The sequence below is a fragment of the Odocoileus virginianus genome, chromosome 2, assembly GCF_023699985.2.
Source record: "Odocoileus virginianus isolate 20LAN1187 ecotype Illinois chromosome 2, Ovbor_1.2, whole genome shotgun sequence".
Classification (NCBI taxonomy): Eukaryota; Metazoa; Chordata; class Mammalia; order Artiodactyla; family Cervidae; genus Odocoileus; species Odocoileus virginianus.
Window position 1 is genome coordinate 67,206,532 of NC_069675.1, and position 22,492 is coordinate 67,229,023.

Sequence of the window (22,492 nt, forward strand, 5' to 3'; positions counted from 1 at the left end):
CTGTGTCAGGGCGGAAATTAGACACCAAAGAGACGGCAAACAGAAGCCAAATAAACAAAGGGAACCGCTTCAGAAAGGACCGGTGCAACAGATTAAAATCCCTGAAGTTAACACTGACTACACGGGAAGGGGCCTACAGATATCGAGAAGTGTAAGCTGGAAAGAGGAGCTATCTGAAATTGAACTGAACCTACGCTGACCGCAACAACTCCAGAGAAATTCCTAGATATATATGTATATATTTTTTTTAATTAAAAAAAATTTTTTTTTCTTTCCTTTTTTTAATTTTTTATTTTTTCTCTTATTTTCTTTTAAAATTCCCCCCCAAAAAAAATAATAAAATAAAATAAAATTCCCTATTACTCCCCCATTACTCCTCAACTTTCATTTTCATATATTTTTATGATTTTTTTTAATTAGAGGAAAAAAACTTTTTTTTCTTTTTCTTGTTTTTCTCTCCTATTTCCTTTTAAAGTCCTCTAATAGTCCTCTATTATTCCTTAATTTTCATTTTCATTTCACTATAACCTTGCCAAAAAAAAAAGAGAGAATCCCTATTTTTAAACCAAACTTCATATACATTTCTAAATTTTTTGTGTTTTTGTTTTTCTTTTTAAATATTGTATTTCAAAGAGTCTAACCTCTACACTAGATTTTTAATCTTTGTTTTTCAGTATGTGATATAAATTTTGGACATTTAAGAATCCAATATTCAGTTCCCATTTCTATTCAGGAGTGTGGTGATTACTCTCCCACTTTTGACTCTCTGTTTTCTACCTCAGAACACCTCTATTTCCTCCTTTCCCCTTCTCTTCCCAATCCAATTCTGTGAATCTTTGTGGGTGTCTAGGCTACGGAGAACACTTTGGGAACAGATAACTGCGTAGACCTGTCTCTCTCCTCTTGAGTCCCCTTTTTCTCCTCCTGCTCACCTCTATCTCCTTCCTCCCTCTCCTATTCTTCATATAACTCTGTGAGCCTCTCTGGTTGTCTCTCACGGTGGAGAATCTTTTCAACATTAACCTAGAAGTTTTATTATCAGTGCTCTATAGTTGGAGAAGCCTTGAGACTATTAGAAGAATAAAACTGAAATTCAGAGGCAGGAGACTTAAGCCCAAAACCTGAGAAAACCAGAAAACTCCTGACTACACGGAACATTAAGGAGTAAGAGACCATCCAAAAGCCTCCATACCTACACCAAAACCAACCACCACCCAAGAGCCAATAAGCTCCAGTACAAGACATACCACGCAAATTCTTTAGCAACGCAGGAACATAGGCCTGAGTGTCAACATACAGGCTGTCCAAAGTCACACCTAACACATAGACCCATCGCAAAACTCATTACTGGACACTCCATTGCACTCCAGAGAGAAGAAATCCAATTCCACGCACCAGAACGCTGACACAAGCTTCCCTAACCAGGAAACCTTGACAAACCAATCGTCCAACCCCACCCACTGGGTGAAACCTCCACAATAAGAAGGAACCACAGACCACAAAAATACAGAAAGCCCACTCCAGACACAGCAATCTAAACATGATGAAAAGGCAGAGAAATACCCAACAGGTAAAGGAACATGAAAAAAGCCCACCAAGTCAAACAAAAGAGGAGGAAATAGGGAATCTACCTGAAAAAGAATTTAGAATAATGATAATAAAAATGATCCAAAATCTTGAAAACAAAATGGAGTTACAAATAAATAGCCTGGAGACAAAGACTGAGAAGATGCAAGAAATGTTTAACATGGACCTAGAAGAAATAAAAGTCAATTAAAAATTAACAATGAAATAAATGAGATCAAAAACACTCTGGAGGGAACCATGAGTAGAATAACAGAGACAGAAGATAGGATAAGTGAGTTAGAAGATAAAATGGTGGAAATAAATGAAGCAGAGAGGAAAAAAGAATCAAATGGGGACAACCTCAGGGACCTCTGGGACAATGTGAAACGCCCCAACATTCGAATCATAGGAGTCCCAGAAGAAGAAGACAAAAAGAAAGGCCATGAGAAGTTACTCGAGGAGATAATAGCTGAAAACTTCCCTAAAATGGGGCAGGAAATAGCCAACCAAGTCCAAGAAACCCAGAGAGTCCCAAACAGGATAAACCCAAGGCAAAACACCCCAAGACACATATTAATCAAATTAACAAAGATCAAACACAAAGAACAAATATTAAAAGCAGCAAGGGAGAAACAACAAATAACACACAAAGGGATTCCCATAAGGATAACAGCTGATCTATCAATAGAAACCCTTCAGGCCAGAAGGGAATGGCAGGACATACTTAAAGTAATGAAAGAGAATAACCTACAACCTAGATTACTCTACCCAGCAAGGATCTCATTCAGATACGAAGGAGAACTCAAAAGCTTTACAGACAAGCAAAAGCTGAGAGAATTCAGCACCACCAAACCAGCTCTTCAACAAATACTAAAGGATCTTCTCTAGACAGGAAACATAGAAAGGTGGTATAAACGTGAACCCCAAACAACAAAATAAATGGCAACGGGACCATACCTATCAATAATTACCTTAAAGGTAAATGGGTTGAATGCCCCAACCAAAAGACAAAGGCTGGCTGAATGGATACAAAAGCAAGACCCCTTTATATGCTGTCTACAAGAGACCCACCTCAAAACAAGGGACACATACAGACTAAAAGTGAAGGGCTGGAAAAAAATATTCCATGCAAACAGAGACCAAAAGAAAGCAGGAGTTGCAATACTCATATCAGATAAAATAGACTTTCAAATAAAGGCTGTGAAAAGAGACAAAGATGGACACTACATAATGATCAAAGGATCAATCCAAGAAGAAGATATAACAAATATAAATATATATGCACCCAACATAGGAGCACCGCAATATGTAAGGTAAATGCTAACGAGTATGAAAGAGGAAATTAATAGTAACACAATAATAGTAGGAGACTTTAATACCCCACTCACAACTATGGATAGATCAACTAAACAGAAAATGAACAAGGAAACACAAACTTTAAAGGACACAATGGACCAGCTAGACCTAACTGACATCTATAGGACGTTTCACCCCAAAACAATCAACTTCACCTTTTTCTCAAGTGCACATGGAACCTTCTCCAGAATAGATCACATCCTGGGCCATAAATCTAGTCTTGGTAAATTCAAAAAGATTGAAATCATTCCAGTCATCTTTTCTGACCACAGTGCAGTAAGATTAGATCTCAATTACAGGAAAAAAATTATTAAAAATTCAAACATATGGAGGCTAAACAACACGCTTCTGAATAACCAACAAATCATAGAAGAAATCAAAAAAGAAATCAAAATATGCATAGAAATGAATGAAAATGAAAACACAACAACTCAAAACCTATGGGACACTGTAAAAGCAGTGCTAAGGGGAAGATTCATAGCATTACAGGCCTACCTCAAGAAACAAGAAAAAAGTCAAATAAATAACCTAACTCTACACCTAAAGCAACTAGAGGAGGAAGAAATGAAGAACCCCAGGGTTAGTAGAAGGAAAGAAATCTTAAAAATTAGGACAGAAATAAATGCAAAAGAAACTAAAGAGACCATAGCAAAAATCAACAAAGCTAAAAGCTGGTTTTTTTTGAAAAAATAAACAAAATTGACAAACCACTAGCAAGACTCATTAAGAAACAAAGGGAGAAGAACCAAATTAACAAAATTAGAAACGAAAATGGAGAGATCACAACAGACAACACTGAAATACAAAGGATCATAAGAGACTACTACCAGCAGCTCTATGCCAATAAAATGGACAACTTGGAAGAAATGGACAAGTTCTCAGAGAAGTATAACTCTCCAAAACTGAACCAGAAAGAAATAGAAGATCTTAACAAACCCATCACAAGCAAGGAAATCGAAACTGTAATCAGAAATCTTCCAGCAAACAAAAGCCCAGGACCAGATGGCTTCACAGCTGAATTCTACCAAAAATTTAGAGTGGGGCTAACACCTATCTTACTCAAACTCTTCCAGAAAATTGCAGAAGAAGGTAAACTTCCAAACTCATTCTATGAGGCCACCGTCACCCTAATTCCAAAACCAGACAAAGATGCCACAAAAAAAGAAAACTACAGGCCAATATCACTGATGAACATAGATGCAAAAATCCTTAACAAAATTCTAGCAAACAGAATCCAACAACATATTAAAAAAATCATACACCATGACCAAGTGGGCTTTATCCCAGGAATGCAAGGATTCTTTAATATCTGCAAATCAATCAATGTAATACACCACATTAACAAATTGAAAGATAAAAACCATATGATTATCTCAATAGATGCCGAGAAAGCCTTTGACAAAATTCAACATCCATTTATGATTAAAACTCTCCAGAAAGCAGGAATAGAAGGAACATACCTCAACATAATAAAAGCTATATATGACAAACCCACAGCAAGCATCACCCTCAATGGTGAAAAATTGAAAGCATTTCCCCTGAATTCAGGAACAAGACAAGGGTGCCCACTCTCACCACTACTATTCAACATAGTTTTGGAAGTGTTGGCCACAGCAATCAGGGCAGAAAAAGAAGTAAAAGGAATCCAGATAGGAAAAGAAGTGAAACTCTCTCTGTTTGCAGATGACATGATCCTCTACATAGAAAACCCTAAAGACTCTACCAGAAAATTACTAGAACTAATCAACAAATACAGTAAAGTTGCAGGATATAAAATTAACACACAGAAATCTCTTGCATTCCTATACACTAACAATGAGAAAACAGAAAGAGAAATTAAGGAAACAATACCATTCACCATTGCAACAAAAAGAATAGAATACTTAGGAGTATATCTACCTAAAGAAACAAAAGACCTATACATAGAAAACTATAAAACACTGATGAAAGAAATCAAAGAGGACACAAACAGATGGAGAAATATACAGTGTTCATGGATTGGAAGAATCAATATTGTCAAAATGGCTATACTACTCAAAGCAATCTATAGATTCAATGCAATCCCTATCAAACTACCAATGGTATTTTTCACAGAACTAGAACAAATAATTTCACAATTTGTATGGAAATACAAAAAACCTCGAATAGCCAAAGTAACCTTGAGAAAGAAGAATGGAACTGGAGGAATCAACCTGCCTGACTTCAGACTATACTACAAAGCCATAGTCATCAAGACAGTATGGTACTGGCACAAAGACAGAAATATCGATCAATGGAACAGAATAGAAAGCCCAGAGATAAATCCACGAACCTATAGTCACCTTATCTTCGACAAAGGAGGCAAGGATATACAATGGAAAAAAGACAACCTCTTTAACAAGTTGTGCTGGGAAAACTGGTCAACCACCTGTAAAAGAATGAAACTAGAACACTTTCTAACACCATACACAAAAATAAACTCAAAATGGATTAAAGATCTAAATGTAAGACCAGAAACTATAAAACTCCTAGAGGAGAACATAGGCAAAACACTCTCTGACATAAATCACAGCAGGATCCTCTATGACCCACATCCCAGAATTTTAGAAACAAAAGCAAAAATAAACAAATGGGACCTAATGAAACTTAAAAGCTTTTGCACAACAAAGGAAACTATAAGCAAGGTGAAAGGACAGCCCTCAGATTGGGAGAAAATAATAGCAAACGAAGCAACAGACAAAGCATTAATCTCAAAAATATACAAGCAACTCCTCCAGCTCAACTCCAGAAAAATAAATGACCCAATCAAAAAATGGGCCAAAGAACTCAACAGACATTTCTCCAAGGAAGACATACAGATGGCAAAAAAACACATGAAAAGATGCTCAACATCACTCATTATCAGAGAAATGCAAATCAAAACCACAATGAGGTACCATTACACGCCAGTTAGGATGTCTGCTATCCAAAAGTCTACAAGCAATAAATGCTGGAGAGGGTGTGGAGAAAAGGGAACCCTCTTACACTGTTGGTGGGAATGCAAATTAGTACAGCCGCTATGGAAAACAGTGTGGAGATTTCTTGAAAAGCTGGAAATAGAACTGCCATATGACCCAGCAATCCCACTTCTGGGCATACACACCAAGGAAACCAGATCTGAAGGAGACACGTGCACCCCAATGTTCATCACAGCACTGTTTATAATAGCCAGGACATGGAAGCAACCTAGATGCCCATCAGCAGACGAATGGATGAGGAAGCTGTGGTACATATACACCATGGAATATTACTCAGCCATTAAAAAGAATTCATTTGAATCAGTTCTAATGAGATGGATGAAACTGGAGCCCATTATACAGAGCGAAGTAAGCCAGAAAGATAAAGACCATTACAGTATACTAACACATATATATGGAATTTAGAAAGATGGTAATGATAACCCTATATGCAAAACAGAAAAAGAGACTCAGATGTATAGAACAGACTTGTGGACTCTGTGGGAGAAGGCGAGGGTGGGATGTTTCAAGAGAACAGCATGGAAACATGTATATTATCTAGGGTGAAACAGATCACCAGCCCAGGTTGGATGCATGAGACAAGTGCTCGGGCCTGGTGCACTGGGAAGACCCAGAGGGATCAGGTGGAGAGGGAGGTGGGAGGGGGGACCAGGATGTGGAATACATGTAAATCCATGGCTAATTCATGTCAATGTATGACCAAAAAACCACTGCAATGTTGTAAAGTAATTAGCCTCCAACTAATAAAAATAAATGGAAAAAAAAAGCCAAGTCACAAAATGAGCAAAAACATAACTTTGCTATTTTGACTACTTAAAAATTAAAAGCTTCTGCTCATCAAAAGACATCAAAAAAGGGAGGGAAAGGGGACAAAAGACAAGTCAAAAAAAGGGGAAAGATATTTGCAACAAACAAAACAGGCAAAATATTAGTGCTCAAAATATATAAAGAAGCCTACAAATTAAAAAGATAAAAACAAACCAACACCCCCCCAAAAAAAATAATGAGCAGAAGACCTGAACAGGTATGTCATAAAAAAGGCACAATGTATGTGGTCCATAAACACGGAAGTGGGCTCAACTTCATTTGTAATCTGAAAACCACAAATTGAAACCACAAGGAGATGCCATTTATATCCTTCAGATGGGCAAAGACTTCTAAATCAAACGGGACTACTGTTGTTGAGGTGAGGAGTGGCAAAGACGCTCATCCATTCCCATGTGGACAGTCTGACACACTAGGAAAGCTGAAGATATGGATATCCCATGCCTGGAAATCCTAGAGGAACTTTTGTAAATGTGTACAATGGCATAGCTTCTGAATGGTAAAAAAATGCGATATAACTCAAATATAGAATGGATAATGTATTTTAGGGCTTCTCAGATGGTGCTAGTGGTAAAGAACCTGCCTACCAATGCAGGAGACATAAGAGACATGGGTTCGATCCCTGGGTTGGGACAACCCCCTGGAGGAAGGCATGGCAACCCACTCCAGTATTCTTGCCCCATGGACAGAGGAGTCTGGTAGTCTATAGTCCATAGGGTCACAATGAGTCAGACATGACTGAAGCGACTTAGCAAACAAGCACAATATATTTTAATGGAGCATTACATAGCATGATTTCCCAGATGGCTCAGATGGTAAAGAATCTGCCTGCAATGTGGGAGACCTGGGTTCGATCCCTGGGTCAGAAAGATCCCCTGGAGAAGGGAATGGCAACACACTCCAGGATTCTTGCCTGGAGAATCCCATGAACAGAGGAGGCTGGCAGGCTATAGTCCATGGGGTCGCAAAGAGTCAGACACGACTTAGCAATTTAACTACCATCACCACTACACAACACAGTAAACAACAATCAAAACTAAACATACATTATTTACTGACATCTATATATGATGCATAGACATTTAAAACAATCAAGGGAACATTAACATACAATGTAAGATACATAACCTGGAGACAGGACATATGAAAAAGGCAGGCAGATGAGACTGGGCAATACTCAGGACATACAGGTAATCATCTTTGGCCATGGGATGGGTAATAGATATTGCTTTATGATTATATAACTATACAAATGTATTTCATATATTCTTCTGTATATACATATACTTTACAATTTTAAAAAGTTCAATAAAGGAAAAGAAAAGGAATAATTATTAGGAACACAAAATCATAATCTTACCAGGATAAGAATGATTCTGTTTATTTGAAGAAATTTCTGAAAGAGTATCCAGGGAATCTGTTACTCTGTGAATGAAAGAAGGAATGCAAACCTAATTAGAAGCAGCTGGTCTTCATATTTAAGACTGGCGCTTAACTGAGGGTTTCACAACAATGGCTTTATCTTTTCTTTTTAACTTTTTGATTTGTATTGGGGTATAATCAACTGACAATGCTGTGATAGCCTCAGGTGAATGGCGAAGGGACTCAGTCATACATATACATGTATTCAATGGTCATTTCTTATTTTACTCACTGGACAAGCATTTACTGAGTATTTATTAATAAGCCAGAAATGAATTTCAATTTAGCACCAGAGACAGGCACTAATCAAACAGAAGAAGTCCTTGTTATATAAGGGTAGCAAAGTATATAAGGATAGCAAGTACAGAGAAAGTCAACTTCAAGTGAATTCATTTCAAATAGGGGCCCAACTTTGTTTTCTTGGAGCTTCATTTTCAAAGATGGAACTAAAAAAGGTGAAAATTTATTTTACGTTAAATATGGCAAATGTTAGGTTGTAATTATAAATACATTACATTTTTATATTGAAAAAAATCAGACATCAGCTGAGTCTGTGTATATATGTGATTTTTCTTATAAAACCAACATCTTTTATGTTATATTTGACTCTAAGCACAATCATAAAGGACACATTCTTTATAGGTCTATTTTTTTGATATTTAAATAATTTATTACTTTTAAAAAGCCAATCCCATAACAGTCTCATTTTCTTTCGACTGTTTACTGACCTAAACCAGAAAAGTCTTCATTCTATCCATCACTTGTTCCAGCACACTTTGTTACCATAAAGGAATCCTGCAACTCTTGCATTAATTGTAACTTCATCTTGCAATCCATGTGCATCATCTTTACATGATACATAACATAGAGCAATCAATGAGAGACTAATGAATGCAAAGAATATGACCTGATGAAGCAGAGAGATACTTGAATTTAGTTGTGATGGAGAGTTGAGAACTTAATTCTAAAAGTGATCAGTTCATTAGTAAGAAGTACCTAATGGTATGAACTAAGAATAAGAAAATTAATACTATGCTGAACAAAAACCACTTGAGCAAAAAAGAGAGAGAGAGAGATTAGATCTAGTCACTGAGTCTCAGAATTTCTCTAAAGAAATACTGGCTTTTATATATGTTGATAGAAGAAAAGGAATTAGCTAGACAATAGTTGAGTGATTGCAGAAAGCCATCCAAGCAAAGGAAGTAATATGTGCAAAGATTCTGGGAAAGGGGCACATTTTTTTTAATAGAAATGTTTTTGTTTTTTTTTTAAAGAGAAAAAAAAAGAGGCAAACAACAGTCTGGGGAGGAGAGTGATGCAAGGTGAGGTGTTGTGATTGGTCACTGTGTGATTAACAACTGTTCTCAGGAGTCCCTTCATGAAGATCAGTGTGATTGTTAAAGAGCTCCCAAGCTGGTTTAAATTAGAAACTCCTCAAAATCAGGCATCATGTCTGTTTTATTTGCTTATAGAATGCCGAGCACAGCACAAAGTGCTAAAAGACACTTAATAGTATTTGATGATGATGAATGAGACAATCAGAAGATGACAGGAAGACAGCTGGTTGGAGACAGCAGTTCATTTAGAAAGAGCCGTGCTTCGTCTGAAGATGAGGGGACTGCTTTTAAATGAATCACCTTAAAGAAGACCAAATATATGCCCCCCAAAAAGAAAGCAAAAAATGTGTGTTCCATAAACAAAGCAATAAAAAGAAGATAAAACTTGGAGAGAGAAAGTGGCTTCGCAATGTAACAGAGAAGAAAGCTGTTACAGCATAAAAGACACTGAAGGAAAGTTCATCAGTATTTACTGTGTGCACAATATGCCAAACTATATTCGTTGGGTAGACAAATATGGAACAGAGAAGCCCAGTCCTCATGACTAGGAGACAAATCAAACTTCTAAGAGACTGTAGCAATGTGCTAATGAAGATTTGTTCAAAGTAATATGAGAATCCAGAAGACTAACTGGTGACTCAGTATGGATTTTATTCCCAAATCAATCACTTATAAGTTACAGGTCCTGAAGAGAGTCACGGAGCCTCTTTTAACTATAATAGGATAATGGTTAAGAGCACACACTCTTATACTAGACTCTCTGGGCTCAAATCTTCACTTGGGCCCTGGGCACAGTTCTACACCTCACTAAGCTCTCTGTGCCTTACTTTCCCACGTGTGAAATAGGGATAATTATGGTACCCAACACACAGGGTCACTGTGTGTAAACAATACATAGAAAGCACTTAAAATAGTGCAGCACATCTAAGTGCCACCAGTTACCGTCTCTTTTGCTTTATTTATAAAATAACTACCAAAAGGCCCCCTGCAAACTATCTAAAAGCAAGGGCTTAGAGAAAAGCAAAGTAACAAACCTGGGCTGAATCCAGCTCCACCATTAACTAGTATGGGAGATCAAAATACCTTACCCCAAACAGGCTGCTCTAGCACAAGGGATTATTTTGAGCTAAAGACATTCAAGAATAAACAAATGCAAAAAGAGGCTTTCTCTGAACTCCCCTTATCTGCCTAAAACAGATCTCCCCAAAGAAGAACTCAATTGTCATAAATCCCCTCCCCAGAATTTCATCAAGCATGGAAGACTGACTTGCATCACAGGAGAGGAGATGGGGAGTTAACACCACACCCAGACAGACACTGTCACAGACTATCACATCCCCATCCACTTCCCTAAAGGCCCACTGATCTTCCCTAACATCATCTGCTCTCCCATAAGCGGCCTTTCTCCCCCGTCCCTTCCCCCATTAAGATGGTCTATAAATTCCCCAATGTCACCATCCTTTTGGGCATTCACCACTTTCTGTGAGGCCCCCATGCATTAACATTTAATAAATGCTATGCCTTTTCTTCTGTTTATCTGTTGTCAGTTTAATTCACAGACTCTGTCCCCTCCAGTTAGTGAACGTAAGATGGTAAGGGGCAAGTTTTTCATCCCCTACACCAGCTACATGACTTTAGCAGTTACTGTATCTCATGAAACTTTTTTTGCCTGCAAAATAGGAATAATCATAATACCTTATATCTCATGGGTCTGGGGGAAATTGATGAAGTACACGGTACAGAGCCCACCACTCATTAAATGATCAGTAAATGTTTGTAGAGATCCTCTTCAACTTACAATGGAGTTATGTCCCAACGAACCCATCTTGAGTTGAAAATGCATTTGATACACCTAACCTGCTGGACATCATCACCTAGCCTTGTCAACCTTAAACATGCTCAGAACACTGTCATGAGTCTACAGTTTGGCAAAACCATCTAACACCAAGCCTACTTTATAATCAAGTGTTGAATGTCTCATTTAAGTTATTGAATACTGTACTTAAAGTGAGAAACAGAATGGTTGTGTGGGTACAGAAGGATCGTAGGTGCCTGGGTTGTTCACCTTCATGATCACGGGGCTGATTGGGAGCTGCAGCTGCTGCCCTGCCCAGCCTCATGATACTGTATCATACTGCGCATGGCTAGCCCGGGGAAAGATCAAAACTCAAAATCTGAAGTACAATTTCTACTGAATTCTTACCACTTTTGCACCATCATTAAGTCTAAAAATTGTAAGCTGAACCACTGTAAGTCAGGGACCATCGGCAGTTATTCTTTTCTAGTTTACCTGGCTAAATACTTATTAAAATCAAACAAAACATTTAATTGAAGGTACTTTGTCAAGTACTTTGCAGTTAACTTATAACTGCAAAGCATTACAAGTTAAATGTTATAAAATCATAAATAACAAGAAAAGGATTATATCAAGTACATCATAGAAGAAGGAAAAGAATACAAAAATTATATGTAACTATTCATTAAAAAAAATGAGAAAGAAAATGGATATGAAAACTATTAAACTTGCCAGGAGGCAGTCACACAGTCCAGTTGGAAGGGGATGAGACGGGACCCCCAGGTTGAGATGGCAGGTCTATTCTCATGTGATTGTACCATACGTGTTACTGCCTATTTAAAGATATCAGGCCAACTTCTTTCAGCATATTAAGTCATTTCACACAGTTTACCTAGAATTTCACAAGGACTTGTTTCTGCTCAACTTAAAACCCAGAGTGAGCTGGAGCAAAAGTGTACTATCTTCGGAAGAAACACCGAGGAGGTATATTATATATAAATACTTGAAGCTTCACTTCCCCCCAAAAGATGTACTGCCTATCTATTTTTGAAAACTAAAGAAATCAGAGGAAAAAGCCATTTTGCTTCCATTAGGTTTGTAGGAGAATGAATGGGGTGCCTGCTGGCAGGAAATTTAATGTAGTTAGGATGTGACTGAAGCAATCAGAGAGCATTTTCACTTTTGTTTGCATGACAGATTAAGCTTGCTGCTCTCGCTGTTCTGAGCAGCAAACACCACTCCTAATAGCCTACACATACTCATAGGGTTTGCAAATGAGGAATAAAGGAGGTTTTTAAAATTGCAAATCCTCAGCAAAGCAAATTTAGCTTTCCATGAGCCTACCCTCTGAAGAAGGCGGTGGTGAACCCCTGAAAGAAGACATGGTCTGTAGTGAGTGCACTACAGAGTTAGTGACTCTAACTCGCTGTGCATTACAAAAAGCTCTTGTTAATAATGTAAATTTCATTTTTTTCTCACCTTTGAACCCTGGATGGGGGAGCAAATATTCCATATCTTGGGGAACAACTAAAATACTGCACACCTCCAACTGAACCATCATTCTTGCCATGGGGTTTCTCAAGCTCTATCCCGTACCAATATCCTAGAACAAGAATACTGGATTTTAAAAGCATCTGTACTTTATCCAAAACTGTTATGTTATTATACAAACCCACAGTCTAGATGGTTTAACATTCTCACACATGACCAAAGTGATGGAAGATCACTGTTATCATTAAGCCTTCAAACAATAAAATTATTAAACAAAATTTGAAAGTTTCAAAAATGAACCAGAAAAACATTTCACAAGCATAATTGCAGAGCTGTACATTAAGGGAGAAAGACAAAATGCACAAACACAAATTTGGCAAGGATTAGCTATTATGCAAGTAGTGTTTGACCAAAATATATCTAAAAGCTATAATAAGAAATTGTCCTTAACTTGGTAATATAGTCTGTTTGAGATGGGAGCAATGTAGCATAGTATTGAGATGCATGAGACATAAAATGAACATGCAATCTTTTCATTTTACTCTCCCAACATGAGAATACCACAAACAGTTCTTAAATAATTAAAGAGGGACAAAAATAATATGGAAAATTACTAGACTTCATGGTGATTCTTCTTTTTCTTTCATTTTTTTCCCCACCCAAGATGGGGAAAAAAATCATTTTTAACCTAAAAGATTTAGGTTAGCTAATAGGAAGAATTTTCTAAAAGGCTTTCAAGTATTTAAAAGGGCATTCTGAGGAGAGTAATGGGATTTCCTTTTCCAGAGAGCATAAAATTAAAACAGTGAGGTTGCTTTTAGTGTGGCAAATATTAAATAAAAGGACACAGACTCCTAGAGTAATGGCTCTGGATGAAGGTAACTCCAAATTAGTTAAATGTACCTGACAGTCCACTCATTTCTTATTTAAAAGGGGAACACAATAGTGATTGTATTTGGTCTCTCAGAATCAGTGTCAAATAAACATATGGATATTGAGAAATTTACTACAAATGACAAAATATGGAATATTGTTTCCTTCAGATTAATAATGTAGAGAGTCAATTATATAACCTCTAAAATGACAAACCAGAAGTTCTTAACTTTTTTTTCCTCTTATATTCAAAATGATGACACTTGAGTCGATTCCCGATATCGGAGTTTGAATTGGAAAGACTAGTATAAGGCATGTGGTAGTCTTTTATACTGAAACAACCTACTCTGCACAGGTACAAAGAGATGTATACAGACCTACTGCTTGGCCATATTAATGCTGGGCACTGCATTTCTGAATGTCATTAAACCAGGTTATTCTGGCTGCCACTGTTATTTCTGAGTGCCACAGTTCCAATTTTCCAAGTTTTATGTCCTCCTGCCTTTGATGCTTTCCTATATAATTTGTACATTTTCCCATTTTAATACACCATATCACTGCTACATGTTTGCCATATACCTCTTGAAAGTATATAGCACACAGCAGGAAGGCATTACAGCAAATGTTAACAAGAGTGACTACACAGTGTCTGGCAGTGGTGAGGGAAGGATGTCACCCCATGTAACCAGCACCTTTCTTTCAGAGGTAGCACTGATGGCTAACCATGCCCTCTGTCAGGTCTAAGTCTCATAATCTATAAAAAGGCTAGATATTACCACTGTTCTATAGAACTGACTGATCTATATTTTGACGCCGCAAGAAATATATCCTACTACTTTCTGAAAGGGCAGAAGGACTTTAACAAAAAATCTCCAGTATTTATACTGCTTATTTGTTGTTCAGTCGCTAAGTCATGTCCAATTCTTTGCCACCTCATGGACTGCAGCACACCAGGCTTCTCTGTCCTTCAGTGTCTCCCGGAGTTTGCTCAAACTCATGTCCAATATCTGATTATTACTTTTCAGATTTCTAAGCGTTCTATGTATACGCAGTCACTCAGTCATGTCCAACTTTTTGCAACCCCATGGAAAACTGTAGCCCGCCAGGCTCTTCCACCCATGAAATTTTCCAGGCCAGAATAATGGAGTGGGTTACCATTTCCTACTCCAGGGAATCTTCCCGACCCAGGGATCTAACCCCTGTCTTTTGCATCTCCTGCACTGGCAGATGGATTATTTACCATTGCACCACCTGGGAAGCCCTAAATGCTCTTTACTAGGAGTTCAAAACTTAAAAGCCAACCTAAAAACAACTGTATCCAAATGAATCAAACCATTCAAGCCTTGTTTAGTAAAACCAGAGAAAGGAAACTGAGAAGACATGATGATGGTGGAAAAATAAACTGCCTTTGGCATTTCTAAGTTTTTATTTGAGAACCATATTAAGAACATTCTAACTAATCTCGGTTACTACCTCAGTTGCTACTACTATTTCGAGAAACATGAATTATAAAACATACAGCCCATCCCCAATCAATTAGTAACTGGACCACAATTATAAATTGTACTAATGAAACGAGAATGTGCTAGGAGACCATTCTCTGTCCATGTCTTATGGAGAGAGGTGCTGACCATGTTTTCACAGACGTTTGCAGAGAAGACAGCCTCGGGAGATGGAGACAGTCTCCTGGCAAGAGGACAGGTATACTTACTGTCTCTATAAAGGTTCAGGTTCCTTAAGCGTGGGGCTCCTCTCCTGTACTACTGGGTTACAGGGGTCACCCGGCCCTCCTCCCTATCTTATTCTCTGGGAACTGGGGCCCAGGAAGCCAACAGAAGAAAATGTTGCCACTCTAGCTATCATTATTGATGAGAGCACTGAGGTTCTCTGCCTCTGACCCAGGAGTCTACCATCTTCTGCCAGCATTGATGGAACCGTGGTCATCCATATTGCAAATAAGGTAAAATCTCAGATCTTTCAGAGTTCCTGACAGAAGACTACAAACTTTTTAAAAAAAAAAATCAGTGTTCTCAGTAACCTTTTCCTAAAAAATCCTGCAATGCCACCATGTGTCAACACGGCATATTGCTATTTAAAAATACAAATGTTTTATTCAACTGGCTTCTATTTGAAATTACAATCACCAAAAATACAAAAGAAAGATTATCTTCACATTTGGAAACACAGTATTAAGTTTAGATTGGAATGAATATATAAATACACAAACATACATCTTTAAGGTCCCAGGGTGCGCAAAACCTTTTTCATCTCTCCTTTCATCTCCTTTGAACCTCTTTGTTTGCTTTTCTCTCTAAGCCATTCTGTTAAAAGCTATATGCAATGAACTCATTATCCACTCATTTTAAAGAATGTGCTTAGCACAAATCTAATCCTAAAATGTTTTCTCTGTTATTTAGCACATTTGGCAATCAGTGAGAGTGAAACTGGAGAGTAACAACTGATTTTAACTTTAGACAATGTAAAACACAATTGGCAGGAAAAATTCATAAGAAATAATCAACCTGCGTGAAAACAGTCTGCATCTGAATCAACATTTTGCATTTTCTGTGCCAGAGCGACCATCCATAAGAACTATTAATCAAGAATTCTACATTTCATTTACATGTAAATTCTAAAACCTTTTGTATTCTAAAGAATTCAAGTTGAGCAAAGACTATACAGGTGAGTTACCTGGAGCAAAGTTTGTTGTCCCAAAGAACTTAATGGTACCAATTCTCTGGCCTGCCACCAACACCCTGTCTCCAATTCGGAGGTCTCCTTCGCAGCGCCCGCTATTTGCTACAGATGCTGCTGAGGAATTCAAACCTGTGTGGGGATTGGTTGGGGAAGGGGGTGGGACAGGAAGAGAGAGAAAAAACAAAGGGACACTCAAAAACCACATTAGCCAAAAAATGACTATGTATCCTAACCAGTCTCCTTAGTTGGGGTTTCAATATATGCTGCTTTCTTCCTTATACACAGCTATAGTTGTGTTTCTCACGTGTGAAGGAAAGCTACTCAAATGAAATTTGAAGGGTTTCCTGAGACGACCATTGCTCTGGGAACTTACACAGGACACCTAGTGAAGCATCAACTTTATTCTGACTTCCTGGGGGCACTCTCTACAAGAACAGAGGTCAGCACACCCTTTGTGTAAAGGGCTATATAGTAAACACTTCAGGCTTTGCAAGCCACGCTACCCTGTCACAACTGTTCAACTTCGCTGTTGTAGCTCAAAAGCAGAGACAAAATGAGCACAATGTGTTCCAGCAAAACTTTATTTACAAAAGCAGGTGGTAGGTTGGATTTGGCCCATGGGCTGCAGTCCACCAATCTCTATTCTAGTAAAATGGTAGAATCATAATAGTTCAGTGGGACTTGGTGCAAATGATACATACACAAATGTAATTTAAAAGTGGAACTGCTGTAAGGTTCCAATGACCCCCAAACTGATTTCCTTATTAGAAACAAAAGCACACACCACCTTGCCTCAGACCTTGATTCAAACCTAAACCCTGAAGTGCCCACTCCTGAACATCAGACGTTCTAGAGCAGCACTGTCTAGAAAGCTGCTCAATTATAACAGGGGACAGATGGACCTCTGAGGCTTCTCCCAGCAGTTCAAAAAACAGATTGGAATGGCTGTCATCTGAGAAGGGCTGGGGAACCCTCTGTGAGGGTACGGGATACAGGGAAAGTCAGTCTGTGAACAGGGAGAAACTAAAAACATGGCAACAACTGAAGAACACAAACCCAGGAAGAAGGAAGGTCTAGATCAACTGTATACTAAAAAGTCCTAGGCCCTCAAAATAACTAACATTTCCCAAGCACTTCATAGTTTACAAAGTGCTTATCATGAGAATTATAATCATAGACAAGATACAAACTCGGGAATTAATGAAGACACGGTGTTCACAGTGAGTAGATGGCACACCTGACTTAAAACCCAGACCCTATGACCAGAAGCCCTCAGGTTTCTGTCTGCAGACAATGGATCGAGACAATGAGTTCAACGTGGGACACAGTGGGGCTGAGTTCATAGACTTCCTCCCCAATCTCCCCATCCCCCAACCCCTTCTTTCTGCTCCTCTTTCTCTTTAATATTTTGTTCTTAACTTCCAGCAATGTCCACTCTCTGCAGTCCACACCCCCCCAAATGCAAATCACTCAATCTAAAGAAAAATTTAAGGAAATATTTCTGGGTTTGGAATATGGACTTTCTCTCACATGTGACCCATTCTCTCTCCCTTTTTTTTTTTTTTTCATTTATTTATATTAGTTGGAAGCTAATCACTTTACAATATTGTAGTGGTTTTTTCCATACATTGATATGAATCAGCCATGGATTTACATGTGTTCCCCATCCTGAACCCCACTCCCACCTCCCTCCCCATCCCATCCCTCTGGGTCATCCTAGTGCACCAGCCCTGAGCACTTGTCTCATGTATCAAACCTGGACTGGTGATCTGTTTCACAAATGATAATATACATGTTTCAATTCCCTCCCTTTTTAAAAGGACCTCTTTCTTACTCTGATAATTCTCTTCATTTCTATTATTTAAACTTATAAACCCCTCAAATTTATAAAAAGAAGAAAATGTTAAATAAGAAGGTACACTAGAACTACTTTATATAAAGGGTAAAAAAGACAATTCCATACCCATACATAAATTTTAAAATCAAGTCACTGTCAAAGGCCTAAATTCCAAATGAAGAAGGCCTTAAAATGCAATTAAAATGAGGACAAACAGGATTGCTACATCACTGCATTGTCTCACCTCTGTTCCTCTCAGCATTAACAAGAAACTGGTTTCAGGGGAAGGGGAATCTATTCAGAAAATAGATATTCAAGCAAAATTTCCAGGTTTTCCACTTGTGGAGAACTTTTACATTTATTACATCAGTGTTACTATCAAGGATTTTTTTTTTGTTTTTTTCCCCCATACAATAAAGTATCTTTAAAAAAATCCTGTCCTGAACATTTTTCACGATAAAATACTGATTCAGCACAAGTATTAAAAGTATTAGAAAAAGGATCCAGTAATTACTATGAGACTTATTAAAAACAAGTTATGCTAAAATGACCTGATTTCCTTTCTATGTAGGCAAATAAAGTAAAAGAAAGTGAAAGTCACTCAGTTGTGTCCGATTCTTTGCAACCCCAATTCCATACAGTACATGGAATTATCCTCGCCAGAATACTGGAGTGGATAGCCTTTCCCTTCTCCAGGGGATCTTCCCAACCCAGGGACTGAACCAGGTCTCCCGCATAGCAGGCAGATTCTTTACCAGTTGAGCTACCAGGGAAGCCCACAGGCAAATAAGTGAACTGCAATCAGTATTCACGTGTTGATTCCAACAAGAAAAAGTGTTTTCTATATCCCTACACATAACTGAAGAAATGTGGATTGAATGGGATCATGCAGGCTTCATAGCGAGCTAAACAGGTTATCATTGTCAACCTCTCCTACACAGTTTTAAATGATGACTTTAAAAATAGAGAAAGCATGCTTTTTTAAATAAGAAGATAACTCTAAAGTGTGTGAAAAGCTACAAGCAAGATGTAAAAAACAAAACTCAGAGGGATAAAAATTCTACCATTAAATTAAATGAAAATAAATGTAAAGTCCTACGTCAAGCCATAAAATGAAGAAACTTAGCTTACGGCTCTATTTGAGCCAATGATACAGTGTGGTCACCAAAACTGCATGAGCAGCCTCAGGCTGGACTTGTACTAAGAGGCAGAGCTTCAGCTCTCTACCAGCTAGCCAGGAGGGTCCTAAGGACCCTACAGCACAAGGAAGAGCTGAAGGTACTTGAGACAGAGGCAGAGTTTAACAATAGCAGAGAAGCATCAGACAGACCTGTGGGTGCAGCCCAGGTGTGCACTTAGAAACTGCCATCATGCACCAATACCTGACCTCCCTAAGCCTCAGTTTCCCCATTCATAAAGTGAAGGTTGTCATGATATTTGATTCATTTTGAGAATTAAGTGAAATAAGATATGCAAAATGCCTTTAATAGATATGAAATATAAACAATGCATACTGACATGTTAATTATTAATATTAGATTTAGATTAGAAAAGAGATAAGAAAAGAAAGAGAAGAGATCATACAGTTTCCAAGTATCTGAGGATCTGTCATAAAGTTCTAATAGGAACCTTACAGAGGCTGGAGTCCTTAGATAACAAAGAGAAGAAGTAAATCCAGACAAGGAAAAATGGCAGGAGCATGAGGAGAAAGGCAGAGAGATCCAGAGTGTGCTGAGAGAGGAGAGGGGTGAGGGCTGGGAGACAGACAGGAAAGGGGCAAGTAGTTCAATCTGACTGAAGTAAAGGGTTCCTTCTACACATTTAAAAAGAGCAAATCTACTTACAAACAAACCAAGATAAAAAACACCAAGAAAGCCTGGTTGAAAAAGCCATAGATACCAGCACTGGCTCTAGATGAGAGAGAAGGGCTTTTGCTCACTGTCTTCTTGTTATTGCCACGTGCATTCAGGTGCTTGGAGAGGCTCTGTTTGTGCTCCAGAGAAGATATAGAGGAGGAGCTGCTGATGGATCCAATCAGGGGAACTGAAACAACGGTAAAGGAAAGGAATACGTCAACGGGTGGAAAACAAGCAGTGAACCGATTAGATGCTTTTCCAGGTAAATCCTCTGAAACTCTCCATTCAGCTTCTTCCATTGTAGATTATCTTAGTGTTGAATTAAATGCCTGATTTCATCAAAATACATTGTAGTTAATACACACAAGATTTTAGGGCCCAAGCAATTTTAAGGATCCAAAGGATCCACACCATATGATGACAATCTTATATAGAAAAGTGTTGTTGTGTAATCAATTTAGACCAATTTCCTATTCTAACCACCACTGTCTCTCACCTCTTACTTTGGATGAATTCGTAGAATCACAACTTATTTATATAAAAAACACAACTAATGTATTTTTAAGGTAACAAAAGTTTAATATTAAAATGTTCTGAGTTAACCTGAAGGCAAGCAGGAATACTTTTGAATTTTCTATTCATGCTCTATTCACCCAGTGATTTGACAGCTAAAGACAACTTAATTTTTTATCTATTTCAAGTTTATTGAGTAATAATTGACAAATATAATTGTATATAAAGTGTACAATACTATGATTAAAAGACATACTGGAATGATTAACAAGATCAAGATAACATTCACATCCATCACCTCACATAGTTCATTTTGTGTGTGTGTGAGTGGTGACAATGCTTAACATCTACTCTCAGCATCTTTCAAGTATAAATTGTAAAGGTAACTTTAAATAATTCTATCAAGCCATCTACACTATGTAATTTCACTTTATTCTCTGCATCTAGTCCTGTAATTCACTACATGTATGTAAGAATCACAACAGGAATTTATACAAAAAATACAAATGTGTGTGTGTGCACTTTATTATGAGCTGTTTAGGGAATTTTCAAGTATAAATTTTTACTGTACCGAGTCTTCCCTTACAAACTTTAAAATTTAGCCTCATATAAGCTATATCACTATATTGTTTTAAAGTTCCATCAGTACATTAAACTTTAAGAAGTTATAAATTATATTACCATCTTTCTCTGCTCCAGTTTTCAACTCTTCACCAGGAAGCAATGAGAGTGTTGATTCTGAAGCACTATCTTTTTTTGATGTCATTAATCCTAAAACACAGAAACAAAACACATTCAGCAAGAAAGAATTTTAATGTTAAACATAAACATGGATTCGCTTTTGAAAGTACAGACAATCCTCACTGAAATCTTCTCTACTTCTGAGAATACACTGGATAATAAATTCACAGACATCAGGGGCCAGTATTTTATTAAGGGGAAAGAAAAGAATGTATTCCTAGCCCATCTGAAAACCCCAATCAATTTCCCCAAATATCACTAAGCTATCTTTTAAACTTGTTTTAAAATCCACTTAGGAATTCTATATAATATAAAGAATTTAAAACACAGCTATCTAACCATCTGATACTTAGTATACTCCTTAGTGCTTGCACAATGCTAGCAGGTAAAAAAAACTTAACATGCCTACGACAGTTGCACACTTATTAAGATCTGCACACAACTCATGATTTCATTGGTGTGTGCAGGCAAATTCATTGGGGCAGACTGCCTATTCAGATAGTGGATTTGTGGTAAAAAAAATTTTTTGCAAACCATTATAGAAGCTTTTCATTTAAGTGGAAGTCAGATATTAAAAATCCCTGTACTCTCTGTCACTGGTATTCTGAAAATGACTACTTGACTCTCATTACACTCAACTCCCACCAAAAAAAAAAAAAAGCAGTTTAAAAAAGAACAAGGTCATGAATAATAATCTACTTTATTAAGACTTCTGTTTTAATTCTACAGAACCAAACCATTTAAATAAGAAACCTAATGAATGACATCCAGTTTTGAATTCCATCTAGAACTCATTTCAATTCTACTTGCTCACAAAGAATTTTGGGTGGAGAACTGAGCTTGGCACCCTGAGCATCACAAACAGAGCAAGCCATAGTCTCAGTCCTAAAGAAAGACCTTTTCAATTTGGCATGGCAGAAAGACATGAATAATCAAAATACAAGGACATGTTTGATACAAGCCCTAGCATTGAGGGAGGAGACAATAATCATTGCTGTAAAGATGAGTTAACACCTCATCAAGAACATCACATTCCAATATGCGTCTTGAGAGATAGGTCGGATTTCTTGTAGAGAATACTGGAGGTATGGTCAGAAAGAACTAGGGTAGGCATAATGGATATACAAAGAGAAAATAAACTTAAAGAAAGACAGGGTCAGAGAAGATTGAGTGGATTGGCTGGAATG

At 37.6% G+C, this 22,492-nt stretch overlaps 1 protein-coding gene across 4 annotated transcripts in view; it reads right to left on the bottom strand.

Moving 5' to 3' along the window:
* Positions 1–22,492, bottom strand: part of CLIP4 (CAP-Gly domain containing linker protein family member 4) — an 81,760-nt gene that overhangs the window by 14,197 nt on the left and 45,071 nt on the right. For all 4 annotated transcript variants that reach the window (XM_020886234.2, XM_070449852.1, XM_070449849.1 and 1 more), the window contains 5 exons: positions 21,246–21,335; positions 20,095–20,238; positions 16,353–16,487; positions 12,777–12,900; positions 8,104–8,168 (listed from right to left, as the gene is read on the bottom strand). In XM_020886234.2, coding sequence (XP_020741893.2) covers positions 8,104–8,168; positions 12,777–12,900; positions 16,353–16,487; positions 20,095–20,238; positions 21,246–21,335 — 558 coding nt within the window. The remainder of the gene's footprint in view (positions 1–8,103; positions 8,169–12,776; positions 12,901–16,352; positions 16,488–20,094; positions 20,239–21,245; positions 21,336–22,492) is intronic.